Source organism: Peromyscus maniculatus, chromosome 17, assembly GCF_049852395.1.
Source record: "Peromyscus maniculatus bairdii isolate BWxNUB_F1_BW_parent chromosome 17, HU_Pman_BW_mat_3.1, whole genome shotgun sequence".
Classification (NCBI taxonomy): domain Eukaryota; kingdom Metazoa; phylum Chordata; class Mammalia; order Rodentia; family Cricetidae; genus Peromyscus; species Peromyscus maniculatus.
Window position 1 is genome coordinate 19087456 of NC_134868.1, and position 21430 is coordinate 19108885.

The 21430-nt window shown below is 38.4% G+C and overlaps 1 protein-coding gene across 2 annotated transcripts in view; it reads right to left on the reverse strand.

Annotated features, from left to right (window-relative positions):
- Gpm6a (glycoprotein M6A) overlaps positions 1 to 21099 on the reverse strand; it is a 263962-nt gene extending 242863 nt beyond the window's left edge. The window contains exon 1 of one of the 2 annotated variants that reach the window (XM_006970919.4): positions 20880 to 21099. In XM_006970919.4, coding sequence (XP_006970981.1) covers positions 20880 to 20883 — 4 coding nt within the window. In that variant the 5' untranslated portion in view covers positions 20884 to 21099. The remainder of the gene's footprint in view (positions 1 to 20879) is intronic. The other variant, XM_076553318.1, reaches the window with a different exon arrangement.
- Between the last annotated feature and the right edge of the window lie 331 nt (positions 21100 to 21430).

The following is a 21430-nucleotide window of genomic DNA, read 5'->3' on the forward strand; positions in this document are numbered from 1 at the left end:
TTCAGTGACATGACCACTGGAAAAGATAATATGCATATCAGGTCTCAAGAGTTAGAGTCCACGGACTCCCTCTCAATCAGAATGCCAATATGCCAGCCAAAGGATTCAATTTATGTGAGCATTTACTTCAAAAGTAATCCATTTTTACTATAAGATAAACTGAATATGTTATTTACTTCTTATTTATTAAGATGAAGGAAAGAGGATTATAATTGAAAGAAGTTTACAGAAATTCTCTCTTCTAGTGTGTCTAATAGTTAACAGATTTCATACAAGAGATGAAACTAGAAATGGAAGGAAAAATTGTTAAAGACATAGAAGTGTACACAGAAAACTTTTCTGGAAGTAATTTTTAGTCTATCAAAAACTTAGAAAAGTCATTTTTATTTTGGCATTGTTACTTTAAATAATATAAAATGACTAACAATCATGGCTTATACCACTCAAAATCAACCAAAGGTAATACCTAGTCATATTTGCTTCTGTTTGATCTGTTTTTTGCTGGAATACTACTTTGTTGAACTGTAAACCCCACCCTTTGAACAGTCAAGTTCTATTACTTAGTTATGTACAGTAATGTGAGCTCCACCAGAGTGAAGATATGGAACAACTTCCCCCAAAATTGCCTTACAGTTTGTATAATCACCTTGTTTCTAGCCTCTGCTAGTCACTGATATGTCATTTATCATTACAAAGTTGCCTTTTCTAGGATGTCACAGAAGTGCGTTGATAGGCTTGACTATCTGACCATTTTGATTTAACATATATCTGAGATTTACTCATGTCATGTTATGAGTGATTTCTTCCTTTTTACTGTTGAGTAGAATTTCTTTGCATAGTAGCCACAAAGTTTGTTTATCTACTTACCAGTCCAAGGATATTGGGATTGTTTTCCAATCCTAAATGGCTATGAGTAAAACTATTGCAAACATTTTTCTAAGATTTTGAATGAAGACACTATTCACTTCAGACACGGTGCCCAGATGCCCTGAGCTGGAATTGATTTGAAAACCTCTTCCTTGAGAACATCTCCCTCCTAGTACCAGAAGGCACCCTTCAAACTTACAAAGGAGGGAAGCAATGAGCAGTCCTACCCAGCTGTGATGGCTATGAACCACAACAAAGACCAGCACAATAACTCTAAGGGTGTAGTAGTGGCATGCATACCTTGGCAGCAACCAAAGCTCCTAAGTTGTACTTAAGACCCACTGTTCAATAAGAAAGAAGTCATATCTGGTACTGGAAACCTAGCCAAATACCAGGGCTAGTAAAGTCAAGGCACAGTGGCACATACCTGTAATTGATTGTTTTCTTACTCTTTGCCTCTTGTGGGGGCCCACCACCCAGCTCCCAAATAAATCACACATGGAGTCTTATTCTTACTTATGAATGCTCGACCTTAGCTTAGCTTGTTTCTAGCCAGGTTTTCTTAACTTAAACTATCCCATTTACCTTTTGTCTCTGGGCCTTTGCCTTTTCTTACTTCTGTGTATATGTGTTCATTCTTACTCCATGGCTGGCTGTGTGGCTGTGTAGCTCAGTGGCTGGCCCCTAGCATCCTCCTCTAATTGTTCTCTTGCTCCTTCTTTTCTAGCTTCTTTATCTTTCTCTTCACAGATTTCTCCTCCTATTTATTCTCTCTGCCTGCCAGCCCCACCTATCCTTTCTCTTGCCTAGCTATTGGCTGTTCAGTTCTTCATTAGACCAATCAGATGTTTTAGATAAGCAAAGTAACACGGCTTACCAGACTTACACAAATGCAACATAAAAGAATGCAACACAGCTGAGCAGCAGTGGTGCACACCTTTAATCCCAGCACTCAGGAGGCAGAACCAGGCGGATCTCTGTGAGTTCAAGGCCAGCCTGGTCTACAGAGTGAGTCCTAGAATAATCAGGACTGCTTCAAAGAGAAACCCTATCACAAAAAAAAGAAAGAAACAAAGAAAGAAAGAAAAAAAGAAAAATCTAGTTTAATCCAGTTTTATTATAAAAATTTGTTTCTCTAGAAAATAACTTTAGCTGTATTCTCTCAGAATAATTTTATTGACTAAAAATTGTCCTGCATCTCTGTTGAAAATACAATTTGGCATTTGTTGCCTCTGTGAACAACTTTAGTGTTCTTGCTCTGGTTATTGATGCATATACTTAGCTTGGTAGCCTCAGCAATAACACCCAGAATCTTGGCAAATAGTCAGCTTAAAATTAAAAGATTAAGTCCATCCAAAGCCTATTATTAAAACTGGAAATAAAAAGAAAATCAAGGAGCCCAAATAATTCCTAGCTTACTGGTTTAGAAATGAACCTTAGAAAAGAATTCTTAATTAACTCTGTGAAGTAGTTGTCCCGAACATACTCATTTTCTCCAGGAGATGAAACTTTTTTGTAGTTATATTCCCAAAGACCAAAGAAACTTAATTGAGATGCCTAGAAGATAGTAAGTGGGACTTGTTGCTATGACTTCAACAACTAGCCCACAGCTAATCAGCATCCATTGCCAACACCAAAAAGGAGCTGGTGTGTCAGTTCCTTAGCTCTCCTTCTAAAGATTCAGTGATCAAAACTAAAATTTGACCTAGAAGCTGTCATGAGTATAAAGATGCAGGACAAAAGATTTGGCAAGTGTTAATAAGAGTTAGAAAATAACAACCCACAGTCAGATTTCCCAAACTTTGAGGACAGTCAAGTATAACAAAAAAAAAAAAAAAACCAGCCAAGAGCCTAACAGGCAAAGATGATACCCAGTGTAGCGTGATGGGCAGACTCATTGCTCTGATTTGTTGTCCATGTTGAAAGACTGGATGCTTTTCCATACTAAACAGCCAATAAATAAATAGTGAGCTACAGCCACTGGTACAGAGGATGAAAGCCAGTAACAAAGAGAACAGAAGGTCTCAACTTGAGGAAAACAAAAAGTCACTTGTACCTCAATTCTGTAGTCCTTGCAGGAAATGGAAGATCACAGAGAAAAGTCCTGTGTCCTAGTAGCAAGATACACCCTGTATACAACACGTTTGGATTTCATCTGCACATAGCACCACATATTAACTGAGGAAGGCATCAGGGACAAGCAAAAAAGGCATAATTACAAATATCCAATTAGTTTTTAATTACCTATTCAGAATGCATTATTTTAATTATGTTGTGCCGTGTTTTGTTTTAATAATGCTGTTTTGAATCAGTCCCTAATATGGATGATAGGAGAGCACTGAATGAGCTTTTCAACCCCAAGGATTATAGCCTTCTTCAATCGTGCACCATTTGAATTCTAATAGCCAAGAAAAAGCCCAGGAAGGGGAAAATGGGAAAAAAAGGAAAAGTGAATGGAAGAAGTTTCCAAGATTCTAGAGACCTAAAGGTAAGACTGTGAAATTTAAGTAATAAAAAAAGGAATCTTTCTCTTTCCCCTTTGTGTCAAGTCAATCACACATGAATTGAACTACTAAGCAGGATGGAATAGGATGAACTTTTTACAATGCTCAGTAATGAACAATCTGTCATTATGAACAACACTGCACTATGCCACATTTATATATAACCAAAACATTTAAATTTTAGATTTTTAAACTTATGTTAATCATTACAATATTTTATTAAGCTATACTTAACACTTAATTTTAAATAGGATAAATTACTTGATTTATAATTAGATATCTTCACATCATCTAGATCAGATGTTCTAAATTTTTTATTGGATCATGGTAGTGATTTTGTTAGACTTTAAAACTTGTTTGGAAGTTCTATGTATATATGGATTCAACCTTGCAGCACAGTCTTAATAAATGATTCTGTCTTCTATAAAGACCATGTATCTGATAACCATGTAAGGTGGCAGGACATCATGGAAGGTCTATACACAGATGAACACAGTAACTTTGAACAATGGGGCCAACAGAAAGTACTCCAAATCATTCTCCTCTTTAATTGTAGGGATGCAATATAGAGCTTAACTAATTGGTAATTAACAGAATTGTGAATATTTTCAGTTGGTGCTTAAACTTGCTGATTCCTTCCACTTTCTCATTGGAATGCCAACTTTATCGATGTCTTTTTTTTCCATCCATGTCTTATTCTAGTCAATAAAAGAATGTTTGGGGTATAATTGTTTCTAATATCTATTGTGTTATTATATTTGTAACCAAATCTGATGGGATCACTATCTCCCAGCAATGCTACAATTGCATGATTATGACAGCAACAGTAGGGAGGTAATGGAAGAGGGAAAGAGATAAGCAAGTGAGGGGAGAAGGGATGGGGGTGGAGGAAGGCTGGGGGTTTGGGAGGAAAGGAAAAAATAAGAACTAAATGCAATTGACATACATGTGTTAAAAGGCTATAATGAAGCCTAATATTTTATATACTAACTTTAAAAACTGATAACTTTAAAAGGCTGTGTGTTGGTCATATAATCTGTACAGGATAAAAATACTGGACGGGCTACAGTAGGTCTGTTAGCATGCCTGTGAAGATGAGGGAAGGTCTAGATTTGGAGAGACAGGGTGAGGGAACTGTCGTTTAGTTGAACCTGCTTGGCTCACTACCAGGGCACTTTTTACTTTGTTTATAAAATTCTGGCTAGGGTGTAGCTTGATTTTTTTCGCCTTGCCCAACGTCAGGACAAACCTCTGTCACCCGCCAGTCCCACAGCCGTTCAGACCCAACCAAGTAAACACAGACACTAATATTGCTTTCAAACCGTATGGCCGTGGCAGGCCTCTTGCCAACTGTCCTTATCTTGCTAACTGTGCTTTTATCTTAAATTGATCCATTTCCATACATCTATACCTTGCCATGTGGCTGGTGGCTTACTGGCGTCTTCACATGCTGCTGGTCATGGCGGCGGTTGCAGCCTCTCTGGTCATTGCGGCGGCTGCAGCGTCTCCTTCTGCCTTTCTGTCCTTTTATATCTCCTCTCTGTTAGTCCCACCTATCTTTCCTGCCTAGCCACGGCCAATCAGGTTTTATTTATTAACCAATCAGAGCAACTTGACATACAGACCATCCCCCAGCACAGCCAAGTGCAGACCATCTCAAACACCTGCACTCAGGCCCATGGTCCTAATCATCCTCTATACGGACCTGCTGGGTAACGCCACAAAGAACCCAAGAAGGGCTCCCACAGGACATACAGAACATCCCACAGCACCTCCCCTTTTCTTTTTTTTTTAAAAGGAAGGTTTTAACTTTTACACATCTCCAAAGTCAGCTTGGTATATATGGGAATTTGGGCGTAGCTTCTCTTAACTACTTCCTGCTGGAGGGGGGCGCAGTATCTTATGGGGATACAAAGAAAATTTTAGGTTCATGGAGTAGTCCATGAGGCTGTATCGTCTGAGCCAGTTGCCTTGAAACGATTCTGGATGTTGGATCATCTGGGCCATGGTGTCATCGGAGACCTTTCAGGGGGTCTTGGCTGGTCAAACCTGATGTATCTCAATCTGGAAAAAATCCATAGCCTCTGGCTTTCTGTAGAGATAAAAGCAGAGTCTCCTTTCCAAAGTAACACATCCTTATATCCAAATTTTAAAGTCAAGATATCTTTAATATATACATATTGGTTTAACTCAACATCTTTTACGATCACATGTTTTTCTGCAGTTAAAAATCCCAAAGACAATATAATCCAAACTCTCTGTGTGATATCCATCTTTACATGGCTTATTTTTTATATTACTTTTACTTTCTCTTTAACGACTTTATTTTTTTAAACTTTCTATTTCTTTATATAACTGTCTATGTTCCTTTTCCTCTCTCTTCCAAGCCCCAGGAACCCGCCAGTAACTCAAACTGGCGGCTGCCGCTCATTTGAGAGAGAGAATTAGGAACTGTGGGGCGTTTACCGACGTCACCGTTCCTGGAGAACTTACCGACGTCACCGCTCCGTGTGTTGAGTTCTGAATCCTCTTTACCACCACTCGAGGATTCTTCTCAGATCACACTTTATTGGAGCGCCTCTTGGTTAAGGGACTTTGTCTTTAGTATTTATTTTTTTTTTTTTCATTACACCGGCCTTTATCCCTGTCCATTTGTCCTTTTTCTTTAGTCCCTCATTTTTTTTTCTTCCCTTTTTTTCTTTAGCCCCACGTCGTTGGGCGCCATTTGTCGCTTGATTTTTCCTGCCTTGCCCACAGTCAGGACAAATCTCTGTCACCCGCCAGTCCCACAGCCGCTCAGACCCAACCAAGTAAACACAGAGACTTAATTTGCTTACAAACTGCATGGCCGTGGCAGGCTTCCTGCTAACTGTCCTTATCTTGCTAACTGTGCTTTTATCTTAAATTGATCCATTTCCATACATCTATACCTTGCCATGTGGCTGGTGGCTTACTGGCGTCTTCACATGCTGCTGGTCATGGCGGCGGTTGCAGCGTCTCTGGTCATTGCGGCGGCTGCGGCTGCTCCTTCTGCCTTTCTGTCCTTTTATATCTCCTCTCTGTTAGTCCCACCTATCTTTCCTGCCTAGCCACGGCCGATCAGGTTTTATTTATTAACCAATCAGAGCAACTTGACATACAGACCATCCCCCAGCACAGCCAAGTGCAGACCATCTCAAACACCTGCACTCAGGCCCATGGTCCTAATCATCCTCTATACGGACCTGCTGGGTAACGCCACAAAGAACCCAAGAAGGGCTCCCACAGGACATACAGAACATCCCACAGCACTAGGGTGTGGTCCCACATACCTTTCCAGAGGATAGGAAATTCAGTAGAGGAAACAGTACCCTTTGAGTAAAGGCTGGAGTGAAAGCGAATGACAATGTGTCCCCGAGCATGCGCACCGCACACCCGAGGCTGTTTTGCTGCTCTTCACAGGCTATTCCCACACCACTACCAGCCCACCTCCTGACAAAGTCACCAGCCACCCCGTTTCTCTTCAGGGTATTCTTTCATAAAATTCATCATAACTATAACCTCTAGAGCTCTCTTCCACTCGTGGCCAGTATTCTAAATAAACTATTATACTACTTTGTATATCTGCAGCTAATCTTCAGAATCATCATGTGGTTCCCTGCATGCGAGGATTTTTTTTTAATCTCATTAAACAGAAGTGGTTTCAAAACGGAAATTATTCTTACTCTATGTCTCTCATTCTGTCATTCTGTTTACCAACCAAAGTGAGCAGGTGGTTCACTCTTAGAGGTACCTGTTCCTTTTCAGTGAAATCAACTAAAATAAATTCAAAGGGCTGCTTTTTGCTGGGAGGAATATTCTTCTACCATGGGGTAGTAGGTGGCCTCATACTATACACATAATGAGACATGTGAATTGAGACTGACATTTTAAGTTTTTTGACTTTTTACAATGAGTATCACTTAACAACCCATCTTATTTGAACTAAGACATATTTATTGTGTTGGGTAAATTGATGTCAATTAAGGAAGCTGTTATAAAAGAAATGAAATTAAGACTAACTTTTCCCAGTGATTTCTGTCATTTGTATAACTTAAGAAACAGCTAGGTACAAACCATTCTGATATTTTCTCTCCCAAGACTTCACATTGAATTTCCTTTCTGACACACAATTAACAAATAAAATCATTTTTTTAGAATTTTCTGTAGGAAGGAATAATGTTAGAAGGATGGCAGTGGCAGGTAACCCTGTCATACATCCTGGGCATATCTAGTATGTAGTTATTTGTTCTTTCTGTACCACTTAGTATAGGAATAACAACAACAAAAAAATGAATGCAGGGAACTCCTCAAGTCTCCAATGCTTGTTGTCCTTTCAAAGAAAAACTAGAGTACAGAGTAGGTTTATTTCAATGGAAACTATCTACTAAATGAAATATGCCTTCACAATTCTTTTGAAAACTTAACTCCAAAACTTAACTTAGAACTTAACTTAACTTGGAAATTTTGGATATTCTTTATTAAAAAGAAGAACAAATGCAAAATATTATACCCTAAAGGAGTAAATCAGCAGTGATGTTTAATTTATCTGATAGTATTCTTTTCTCTGGACTTTGATATTTAAATAATAACAAAATATCTTTGCTGAGAACCTAAATATTAGGATTTGGCCACATTTTGACGTTATCAGCAGAGAACATTATCAGTGCTTAAAACATTTTTAGGATTGCAAAATGATTCCTGACATCAGCAGAGAACATTATCAGTAGATAAAACATTATTTCTGGGATTGCAAAATGATTCCTGTGGCATCATAATTGCCGTCAGACAAGGGTTACTATCTTGTGGTCACATATATAAATGTAGACCAAATAAACAAAATGAAATGTCCAAAATCCCCACACTTCAATGGCAATGTGTTTCAAAAGTTTAGGATATAAAAATAAATACAGATTTAGTCATTAAAATATCAACCAGGCTAGTGAAAAAGCTCACCAGGTAAAGATGCTGCTGCGAAAGCCTAATGACTTGAATTTGATGATAGCTAGAATCCACACATAAAGATGAAAGGAGAGAACTGATTTTACAAAGTATTCTGCCCTCCACATGCACACTATGGTATGTGTACTCTCTAGACACATACATCACACACACACACACACACACACACACACACACACACACACACACCACAATAAAACCATTTTTAAAATAAAAGTAAAGATAGCAACTTACTATATCACATATCAATAAATAAGAAGATATTATTACTATACAAAAATTAACCGTGAGCTAAAGTAAGCATTGAGTACACAAAACAACTTATGCCTCTGTTAACTCCTGGGAATATGGCAGGTTTGGTACTTTGTTACTTTCAGTTTTATATTTTATTTATTCCTCACTTGATATGGACAAAGGAAATCTAAGGAAGCACAAAAGAAAAAAGAAGACTTAGGCTTGCTACCTGTTAGAGGGTCAGGATGAAAACCACACAGAAATTTCTCACAATCAAAGATCTGTGTGTTGGAATAAGACACTTTGCTCTAAAAGAAAAAAGCATCATCAGATGTGAGTCTTGTTTTATTTCTATCTTAGTTATTAATTTGCAATGGTTCAGAGCTGACTAGAGTTTATGGACTTCTTAATCTAAGTCCTGAACTTATAACCATGAGACTCAGTAACATAGATCAACATTATCAGAGTTAGGAGATATGAATGATTACTTCCTGACATTTCTCTGATGAGGATTTAACCATGCAATATTTAATCTCTTTTGATTCACTTAATAGCATGATTTTAGATTATATAATTCCCTACTTACTCTTGCTAAAAAATGCATGTTACCTCTAAATGAAAACTTAAGAATAATAAATATAACACAGTCATTAAAATGGTGTTATTAGTCCATTTAAAAAAATCCTCAGATGACCAGAGAGGCTTCACCTAGCAACTGATGGAAACAGATGCATAGACCCACATCAAACATTAGGCTGATCTCTGGGAATCCTGTGGAAGAGGGGGAGAAGGGTTGTGGGAGCCAGAGGGGTCAAGGACACGACAAGAAAACCCACAGAATCAACTACTTGGCTTCACAGGACCACACAGAGATTGAACCACCAACCAGAGAACTTGCATGGGCCTGACCTAGGCCCTCTGCGCATTTGTTACCGTTGTGTAGTTTGGTCTTCTTGTGGGACTCCTAACAGAGGGAGCTGGGGCTGCCTCTGACTCTGTTGCCTACGTTTGGGACTCCTTCTACTGGGTTGCTTTGTCCAGACTTAATAGGGGAAGAAGGGTCTAGTCTTACTGCAGCTTGATATGCCATGGCTGGCTGACATACACGGGAGGCCTGCCCTTCTCCGAAGAGAAGGAAGGAGTGGACTGGCTAAGAGGAAGCTGGTTATTGGGAGAGAGGGACTTGGAGGAGAGGAGGGAGGGAAGGGAATCTAATTGGGCTGGGAAAAAATAATTAATTTTTAAAAAGTCCTCGGATGCCATCAAACATTTTCATAAGTAATTTATTTTTACTGTCAAAACTAGACTTAAAGAGCCTGGCATGGTGTCACACACCTTTAAAATCAGCACTTGGAAAAAAAATCAGCACTTGGGATGCAGAGGCAGATGGATCTCTATGAATTTGATACTAGCTTAGTAGTATGCACAGTGAGTTTCAGGACACCCAGAACTTCATTTCGAGATGCTGTCTTAACAAAGCAAAACAAAACAAAACAAAACTCTAGATATAAACAATACAAAGTAAGGTTATTATATCATTCTCTAGAAAATTGCTTAGGAGTTCTGCCATCTTGTGTCACTAACACTAACAATCTATGCTCCTCTCCTAGTTCATTCTCAATTATTGCTTTATTATTGATGTTATTGTTATTTTTATTATTAATTATTAGCCTCGGTATTCATTTGATCTGTGGTGCTGTGGTTAAACCAGGACCTTACTCATACTAAGTAAGTGTTCTACCCACTGAGCCACACATCCAGCATCCCCTCCCCTTTTCTTAATCCTGAAGTGATGTCGAATTATCTTTCCTACCTATTAAGTTTTCCCTCAACCCTGGATCCCTTCATACTCATTTCTTCCCTCCTTCTTTCTTTCCCTGCCTTCTTCCTCTTTCCTTTCCCTCCTTCATTTTCCTTCTTTCTCCCTTTCTCATTGTTCCCCTCACCTCTCCCTCACTCTCCCAATCCTAAAAATCTTGTCTACAAGAGAAAACTTCTCTCTCTATTTTTATTTAAGGGACTTTAACTTCATTTGGATTATGTAAATTTTTTAAAATCCATAAAAGATGCTTTTTCCTGAAACAGAGACACTTGCCCAACCATGTTTATTTCTGCTGTATTCATAATAGTCAGACATTGGGGAAAAACCGGATGGCCCTCAACAGACAAATGGATAATGGAAATGTAGCACATTTACACAATGAAATATTACTCAGCCATTAAAAAATGAAATTTGCAGGTAAATGAATGGAACTCTAAAAAAATCATCCTGAGTAAGGTAATCCAGCCCAAAAACATGACATGCAATAACTTAGTCATTGATATTCACTGTTAAGACAGTGATAACCAAGCTATAACTCATAGAACCACAGTGATTAGATATAGAGTAAGGGACTAGGATGGACCAATAGATCTCCCTAGGAAAGGAAAGTAGAATAGAAAGTTATGGATGGATGAGAGGAGGGATGGAATGGGAGGATCAAATGGGAAGGGAGAAGAAAGGGGAGGAGAGGAAGGAAGTACAGGGAGAGACTCCTAAAATTAAGGGCCATTTAAGGGGTTATATGAAAACCCAATTCAGTAGAAACTTCTTAAAATATACACACATAAGAAGGTGATATAAATGAAATCACCAAATAATGGGGGAGAGATATATCAGCTGGACATCACTTGTCACCCAATGAAATTTCCAGTTCTGGGAATGAGTTACATCTAATTGAATTTTTGGTCAAAGCATTCCCATGGGAATCCCCAAACTTACCCAGGCTGCTGCCAAAACTTTAGGTTGCTCTCCACAAACTGATGGCAAGTCCTTGTTGCTGAAGACAACACTAACAGAACTCACTGAGTGGAGAAGTCAAGCTGGTACCTTTATAGAGCCTTCACCTCTATGCTCAAGCATCTTTGGTAAAGGAAGGAACTATGAGTGCTACCACAGAAGAAACATAAACACCAAACTAGGCACAAACCTTTTGATCTACAGTGGTGTCCTGACTGCAAAATATGCTGGTGCAATTGTGGCACAAAGCTTGTGGGATTAACCAACTATGATCTGATTTGACTTCACTCCACAAGACATAACCTATAACTGGCACTACTACCAAGAACCTAAGACTAGGTAGCCCAGGGACCTAGGGTAAAACCAAATACTTCAGTTCTACTAAAAGAATGTAGCAATAAAATAACTCCTAATGACATTCTGCTATACTCATAGATCAGGGCCTTGCTCAGCCATCATTGGAGATGCTTCCTCCTTCAGCAGACGGGACCAAATAGAGACCCATAGCCAGACAATGTGCAGAGAGTGAGAGGTCTTGGAACACTTGGCCCTAAATGGGATGTCTCCATCAAATCCCTCCCTTTAGGGTTCAGAGAACCCTGTGGAAGAGGAGGCAGAAAGAGTGTAAGAACCAGAGGAAATAGGGGAAATCCAAGGAAATAAGACCCTCTAAATCAATGGGAATCTACATACATATGAACTCACACAGGTCTGCACCAGATGGAGTCCTAGAGCTGAAGCAGAAATGCATTCAAGACCCCATCCCTAACCCAGAAGCTATCTCCAATTGGTAACCACTTGCAGATGAAAATTTGCTTTCCTCCAAAGGAGTCTCACTGGGGAAAACAAACTACTCTTATGAGGCTGAATGTCCAGCAGTAGATGACCAACAGAAAATGAATCGATGGCATCTTTAGAGGTTCGCTCTTTTGTCAGGGAATTCTTTTATTTTGTCTTATGTTTTATTTTATCTATCTATTTATTTTTTCTTTCTTTCTCTTTTTAATCTACTGGTCCTTTGGGGTCTATGCTATGGCTACCAGTGTAGTGTTTTTATGGGATTTGTGTGTGTGTGCAAATGAGTGGGTCTGTGTATCAATCTCCATTTCTTGTGTCTTTTCTTGGGCTCTTTTCCTCCTGTTTGTTTTGTCCTATTCCAATATGTTAGTTTTTGTTTTATATTGTTATATTCATTTTTTATTATCATTTAGAAGCCTGTTCATTTTATAATAGGACACAAAAAGTTTGTGGAGCTAGATAGGAAGGGAGTGAGGAGGAACTGGAGAAGTGGAGGGAAGGGAAAATAATAATCAGGAAATCAGGATATTGTGTGTGAGGAGGAAAAAACTGTTTTCAATAAAACAAAAAAAAATCCTTGAAGAACCATATTTGATTTTTCTAGGTTCTTTTTATTGCACTGAACACTGGAGGTCACTCATTGCAAATGTTTTTCTTTTTTCCTTGACAAAGGAATTACTCTAACTCCAATCTTCTTTTCAGTAGATCCTTTAGATTTGCTTTATTATTTATCACTTGGCAGTCTAGTATTGTCCATTCATATCCCTATCCTGTTCTGGATAGGCACAAGTATTCAGTAGTTTTACCATTTTTCTGTACCCTACTATTATTAAGGTGTAATGTGTTACACTCCCCAAACTTTATACTTCAGTTACTTTATATGTTGGTAGGAAGCAGTATTAGATAAATACCTTAAAATTCATGAATTGGATGATATCTTGGCCAACTTTCTGGAAATTGCTGCCCATGCACCCCAGAATCCAGACATTGCACCAAGTAATGAAGAGAAATTATGTAGTAACAAATAACTGTTACCAATAAAAAGTCATGCAGAGATTAGGCATTGAGTGCCCATAGAAGAGAAGATGGATTTTGTTTGTATTGAGACTTGGTTTTACCATGTAACCCTGTAACCATGTAGCTTGCTATGTAGAACCCGACTGGCCTCAAACTCATAGAGATCCACCTACCTCTGCCTTCCCAGTGCTGGGATAAAAGCCACGTGCCACAACAGCTAGCCAAGAGATATATTTTAACAGCATATCATGTTGACTTAAATTCCAATTGCTTGTGCATTCGACTCACAGTCTTACCACATTCTCCTAGCAATGTGTATGCATTTAATAATCCATTGACCACTTCATTCAAATCTCATCTGCAGCATCTCTTCTTTAACTACAAGTATCTCTTTATATTAGGTACCAGAGGAAGAAAAGAGGGATGATGGGATGGAGGAGAGTGAGCTAGACCTTGGTGGGTGGTTTCAGTTTTGAACATACTGATGTTGAAAAACTAGAGGGGCAGAAGTAGAGGCAGACAACGGAGCACAAAAGTCCAGAAAGTCATAGAACCATAAACAACACCCGAAGCCTTGAGACGGGAAGTCATGAGTAATTCCAAGGGAGAGAGATTTAGCAAACTCTAGAAGAAAAAATAACACATCAGGTTTCCCATGAGAAAAAAAAGGGGCAGTAACTATAACTGTATTTCACTGTCCAGTTAGAGTGTGGTAAAATGGATATGTGAATATCTCAAAATAAAGACTTTGGTAGTAAGTGTTTAAGTGGGGATGATTATGAATTAATATACTTGATACAATAAAATGATTAAAAGTTTAAATGAGTAGCACAATCAGCTTGCTGAGGAAGAGAAGCATTCTGGACATCTCATTTCTCAGTACAATCCCACACTACCTGACTCAAAATTAATTGAATTGAGCATTAAAACTGTAGGTAGAAGTCGGGAGCCTGGGCATTCTGAACATGAGTCTCAGGAGTCTGACCCAGGATTCAGTATTTAACAGGCTCTCTGTTAGTCTAATAAAGTTAGAGATTCTGTAACAAAAAGAAAAATAGAAATAGCAAAGAGATACTTATTTTTTATAATAGAGTTTAAGTATATCTTCTAGAATAAGTAGTAAATAAATATGTTAACAAACTAAAAAATAATTTCTTTAAATTTCTTATCACTTGATTCATTGTGTGTGTGTGTGTGTGTGTGTGTGTGTGTGTGTAACTAAAGTCTTGATTCCTTAAGGTGGAGAAATACTTGTCTGTTTTACTTTTTTACTTTTAGTTGTAAGTATGTACAGTATGTATGTATGTACAGCTTCATATGATCTATCCCTAATTACTATTTCTTTTTTAAGAGTTGTTAATAGAATGCCCTCAGATAAATCAAGTTCAGACACAGTAGGAATCTAATGTTTTTGGATCTCTACACTTCTAAGCTGAAAAGAATCCTGCCTTTGAATTTAAACATCTAATTTAAAGTAAGTTTTCTTTGTTTTTCAATTGTCTAGGCAAAAGACCTTTTCTTTTTAACCATGGTGACAGCTCTAATCTTTGCCAGTTAAAAATAACACGAAGATTTAGATGAAGTTTTATGAAGGAGAAATTTACATAGTTAAAGTGCATCTTTTTCAAAGAGAAGTATAATGAAGTATAATCCCAATTAAAATAATGTATTTATAAAAATTAATATACTCTAGAAAAGTAAAATAAGCCCCTAAACAGATCACCAAAGAATATTTAATTTTTATGACAAGAACATATTAATATCTTTGCTGTTTTATCTGCATTAGAACTTATGACATAACTTAGAACATAAGCTCTGTTCTAAATAAATTATAAATAAAACATTAATTTATAATATCCTAAGAATTTCAGATTTAAGGAAAATAAAAAAGACTAGCTGATTTTATTGCCACCATTTGGAGTAGAGTTGAATCTCAGGTTTCAACAACAATATCTCCACCCAAGCCTCAATTTTCACACTCAGTGTTTTGCTGCAAAACTTTGGTTTTACATTTCTAATTAAAGATAGAGTCACTTGCAATATGTATTTCAAAGACATTTACTTAGCATCCAGTTGTAAACATAACACACAGCACATTGATGAGGCATTTATTTTAAGAATGAAATATATTAGTCAGCTCTGTTCAGTTTCTACTTTCCTTATGGCAGCCATCATGTACTTGACATCAAGACGATAGGCCTGATCTCCTATCCTTGTCATATACTGCTTTCGATTTTTGTAGTCAATAAAATGCAGCAGAACTCATGCTCTGGGTACTTCCTTGATGCTAGGTCATCCCCTGGGTATCTTAAAACACTCCTTTTGGAATGCTATTTCTTGGAACCCATCATTTTTTTTTTTTTCAGGAAAACCCAAAGATGGCCACAGATGAGCCCACAATCAACAAACACTATCAGCGGCCAGCTCTTTGTGAATGGTCTCAAATCATCAAGTTGACAAAGTCTTCAGATGGTTGATTACCTAGCTGATATCATACAGTGACAACTCAAGACTGCATATAAAACACTCAAGACGTCATATAAAACAGTCAGCCCATAGAGTCATGAGAGTTAGCAATGAATTGGGTTTTGGTCTTTTTAAATACTTTATTTATTTTTATTTTATGTGCATTAGTGTTTTGCCTGCATGTATGTCTTCATGAAGATGCCGGACCCCTGGGACTGAAGTTACAGACAGTTGTGAGCTGCCATGTGGGTGCCGGTAATTTAATCCATGTCCCCTGTAAGAGCATCCAGTGCTCTTAATTGCTGAGCCATCTCTCCAGCTCCAGTAATGAATTGCTTTAATAAACTCATCTGGAGAATAGTTGGTTTATAGCAATAGGCAATCATGGCACTAGTTTATCTTTATCTGGTTCACAATGTTATTTGGTTATGATAATTGTCTAGGGAAAATAATCTGCTAGGGAGGTCAATGATCCATAAGCACTGTTACCTATTAACCTAGATTCTAGACTCTAGAATCATACAATTTGACTCTGCTTTTTAAAGAAAACAGTTTGAATTTATCAGATTCACATGATTTCCCCCCAATTATTACTGAATAATAACCTGAGCTATGTAAACTTATAGTCCCCCCAATGAAACACAAGAGAATAAAAGAGCTTCAGAGATTTACAAGAGCAACCGGTTTCAAACATTGTCTGTTTCTGTCACCACTGCTTATCCTGTGTCGCTTTTCCCCTGGAATAAAATTAGAAGCTCAAAAAAAATAGTATGTCTCATTTTTTCATCGAAATTTTTAAACAATTTTAAATATCCCTAGCCAACTCCATTTTTGCTTGAAACTGAATAGCAGAAAAATATCTTCTTCTGATTTTTTTTTTCCTCTGTTGTGAAAGTGTATGGCTTTTGGTCTATCACTGAATGTTCATGGCACCACATTTCAAGCTTCTAATTTTAGGGCATTTAGTACGTAATTGGTAGCTGGCACCGTTTTCCTCTTTACACCACTTATCCTTTCTCTCTTACCCCTTAACCACTGTTACCTGTGCTCTCTCTTTCAAGTAAATGATTCCCTCTTTGGGAGTATCTTTCAGTAGAAATTGGGAACTCTTGTATGATTGTTTCCCTTCTCATTTTTCCTTACTAAATTCTCAATATGTGTTTAAAACTTATTAAACACTTTCATTTAAACATCTAGACATCATCTCTTGGTTAATGTTTTAAAGGTGAAACTAATCAGTTGCCCAGGAGAACCAGAAAATAAATCATCTAGTTTATCCTTTAAATATGGTATATAAAAAAAAAAACCTACCATTTTCTCCACTGTGAAGCTTTCATATCCCCAGAAAATTTATTCATTGTCCTTGTTATTCTGTTGCATGATTTTGTAGACATATCTTCCACTTACCTTTTTCCCTCTCTGTCCAGTGTTACTGGGTTTGTCTGGATATATCATTTCAGTACTACCCTAATAATTCAGTACATCTTCTCCAGTTTATTCTTTGTTTTAGCACTGTGGTCAATATATCTTCCTTAAACACTGTTATCATAAAGACTTTCTTTTACTTCCTATTTCCTATTACATAATTTGACATTCTTGCTGCTTTGGGAATTTTTTTCCCAAGATCTATTTATTGACCCAGATTCATGTTTAACCTCCTTTACGACATGTTTACCTCCTTTCTGCGGTATAAGAATCCCTTATTCTATATTTAGAGCATCTCCCCTTAACAGAACCTTCAACTTCCTCCAAATCAAGTTTAGTGCCATAGCCTTCATTAGTAAGATATGTCAATGTACTAAAGAATCACACCATTTATAAACAGAAAAAAGATCAATACTGCTAGAATAAATACTATAAATTGAATATATATAAATATATATGCACACACATATTTAAGCAGAGCAGTGACTAATATGCTTAAGAAAGAAATTAAGCTGAGCAGTGGTGGTGCACACCTTTAATCCCAGCACTCGGGAGGCAGAGGCAGGCAGATCTCTGTGAGTTCGAAGCCAGCCTGGTCTCCAAAGCGAGTTCCAGGAGAGGTGCAAAGCTACACAGAGAAACCCTGTCTCGGAAAAAAAAAAGAAAAGAAATTTTAAATATCCTTGACCTATTTCTCTATGGGACTCTGAAAATCCACAGTTGGAGAGCATGAATTGTAGTTAAAGTTAACCTTGAAGCTAAAATATTAACATACATAACAAATACTTATCCCTGTATTTTTTAATAGATTAAAAAATACAGGGATAAGTATTTTTTAATAGATTAAAAAATACAGGGATAAGTATTTGTATAAATAGTTGTAGAAACTATTTTCTACAACCTTTCTTCAGAGAAGTTTAAGGCAAAAAGGAAGTGTTCTAACCCAAACCAAGGACATCACTGAAGAAGAACCCAATAGACCCCCCAATTGCTACTCCTCTAGTTTGCAAAAAACTTGTCTTTGTTGTTGTTTTGTTTTGTTTGAGAATTAGCAATGTGCATTGTAGATATGATGACTATAGATTATTCAGACTATTCGACCAATTACTCTTACTCTTCCACAACGGTAGAATAAGGAGTTCTCAGACAATGATTATTATGTTCATTCCCACGGCATCATTTTTCTTTCTTCTTTGATTTTTTGAGAAGTTTTCTCTGTGTAGTCTTGGCTGTTCTGGAACTCACTCTGTAGACCAGGCTGGCCTCAAACTCAGAGATCTGCCTGCCTCTGCTTCCTGAGTGCTGGGATCAAAGGGGTGCACTATCACCACCCCACTTAATTTTCAACTATCATGGCACCAGAAGAAGAAAGACACAGACTGCTGTACTATTTCCTGTACTGTTTTCTCGCTTACCCTAGCAATCTTGACTCCATTTCTGAGTCACCGACTAACAACTTATCACCTATAAATGAAAGAGGTCTTAAGAAATGAAGTTCCAGGGGCTGGAGAGATGGCTCAGAGGTTGAGAGCACTGACTGCTCTTCCAGAGGTCCTGCGTTCAACTCCCAGCAACCACATGGTGGCTCACAACCATCTGTAATGAGATCTGGTGCCTTTGTCTGGCCTGCAGACATACATACAAGCAGAACACTGTATACATAATAAATAAGTAAGTCTTTAAAAAAAAAAGAAACGAAGTTCTGTTTTTTAACAAGTAACTTGAAAGGAGGAGGAAGACTATAACTTCAATGATAAAATATTTTCTACATAGTTTCTGAGCACATTTCTTTCTGCCCTTCTCATGTTGGCTCTTCTAACTTTTCTGGGTTTTTTGTTTTGTTTTGTTTTGTTTTGTTTTTTCTCTTAATTTCTGCTCTGAGTCTTGGCTTTGGACTCTTGCTCCCTTTGCCTGTATACTAATTGTTTGGCTTTCTTACTTTGTTTCTTCTTTCCTAACCTGTCGTTCCTCTCTTGTTCCTCTACTATCCTATCTCCCAGTAGGCAACTGACACCTGCAGGAGTTTTAGGTGATGTCAAATGCAAGAGGAACATGTGATCCATTCCTGAGCAAACAGTAGTTTTAAGAACTAAAGTTAAACTCTGGATTATTGCAGTATTGCAGGTATTCACTCCAACTTGGTCCCACAGCACTTTCTATACTGTTGGTTAGTGATTTAGCCACAAGAATCCAAGTAAAACCCAGAGTCAATCATTTTCTTTTTGGCTTGGAAACACAAACTATAGAAATATTTAACTTTGAAGTGGAAAAAAATGTTTGATAGCCAAACAATTCAAACAAAGGTTGATCAAGGTAAATAATGTCATGCTTTCTAAATACTAGAATCTTAATGTTTATAATAGAGTCCATGACAAGATTAAGTCAAGTCAATTATTTTGGCTTTTCATTCAAGAGAGACCCATTCCCCAGGTGTTATTCTCATACAACTGTTATTCTAGTTAAACAAAAATACAACTGTATTTTTAAAAGCCTATGTTCTGTATGTATCAATGAGGAAGCAGTTTGTTTTTCTTTTATAACCTGAAAATGTTACTTCCGTTTAAAAAAAAATACTCCAGTTAGACTTCATTCTGGAGATCATTCCCAACACTTTTGTTCAAAGAACTTTAAAAAAATGAGTCTTTCTAAGACTCTTGCAGGGTCATGCAAGAAGAGACTATTAATGTCTTGATCACAGCTAACATTCATAGGCAAAAATGTCCTTAGCCTTTTCTGTTTTCTTTTCTTCCAAGTTGGCCAGTGTGTATAAACCCCACTGCTTAGTAGTCAAAGCATCCCCTAACACTGAGCCTGTGGGAATTTAGGAATTTCTACAGGGCATGTCAACCCAAAGGGCTCCTTTGCTCTGGGTGAAATCTCTTACAACAAAGGACAAGGGAGCGGCGGGGGAGGGGCGACTAATGGACTTGGACCGGAAGCAGTGAGTCCACTGGCGTTTGCATAGTAAATCCCCCGCGGCTGGGGATCACTAATCAGTAACCGTGGAAATGCAATAGCTTGCGAGCACTTTGCGCATAAGCCGAACAAACACAACTAAGTCTCCAGATAGAGGGTCACTTCTTCTCCACCGGTTTAAGAACTCTTCTCACACTTAAGCACTCCTTCTGATAGTGGATTTGGACCTCCACCTCCATCGCACCCCGCAACAATCCTGGGAATGTGCCAACCTGAGCCGCTGAACTCCAAAGAAACTGGAGCGAAGCTAAACTGCTCCAAGAGGTGACCCGAGCCACTCAGGGCGTCCTTTCAACTAGATCATTTATTTACCAAGATTCTTCCAAGGAAAAGTGAAGCTTTAAGCCTCGACTTCAAAACCTTTGTGAAAATGGGCGTTCCGTTTCCACCGGGACTAGAAACTGTCCCCAAATCTCGCCCTTCCACGGTGTCTCAAACCTGTTAAGAGCTGAAAGTTTTCTAAGTTTTCATTACTTATGACTCGCTTCAACTTGCACCACAAAACCCTCATCAAACGTGTCACGATGCTGTTCCTCCTGGAATCTGCTTGCTATTTCTGATCATTCTCTTTAAAAATCACTCAGGTAATGTCCAGAGGAAGGTACACCAAAGTCGCAGGCACCCTAAGCACCATGCCTCGCCTTAGGTGCCAACTCTCCCCTCTCCCCTTCCCAGAATAAATAGGTCCAGAGGCAGGCTCTAGGCAGCCGCAGCAGCAAAGCGCAGGAGGGAATAGCCAAAGAGGGGGTCGGCGCAATCAGTGGTTCACAATCACTTTCAGTAACACCAGCTTCCCCTGCCCCTGCCGAGCCTTGGGGGGCCGCTGCACTCACCCATATCCAAAAGTCTTCCTCCTTCTCCTGAGGTCCCCAGAGATGTGTGGAAGAACAGGCAGGCGCTGCGTGCTGTAGTCCACTTGTCCAAGCTGCTCTCGGGCTCCCAAAGTCCCAGCCACTGACAGCCTGGCCCCTCCCAGCGGAGACAGCCCCGCAGAGCCCAGCGAAATTCCGCTGCGCCCGCCCGCAGACCCCTCCCTCTCTCCACCTGCCTCTGTTGATTGAAACCTAGTTCCTGGGTTCACAGTTGCCTAGCTCCCAGAGGCCCCTACCCTGACCCCTTTCGCTTTCTGAAGAGGCACATGCAAATGTCCCCATCCTAAATACATTGTCAACATGCACATTCTCACAGCGCCCTAGGAATCCAGGAACTAACCCTTACCCAAAATAATGGGGGTAAGAGGGATAATCTCAGGAAAAAATCTATTCCAGAAAAAAAAAATGACATGATATGAAATTATTCAGTGTTGTCTATTTTTCTCTTGTCTTTAGTACAATAATTTTTTATTAATAAGAATGTTAAAAAAACAATAGAAAGAAAAAATTTC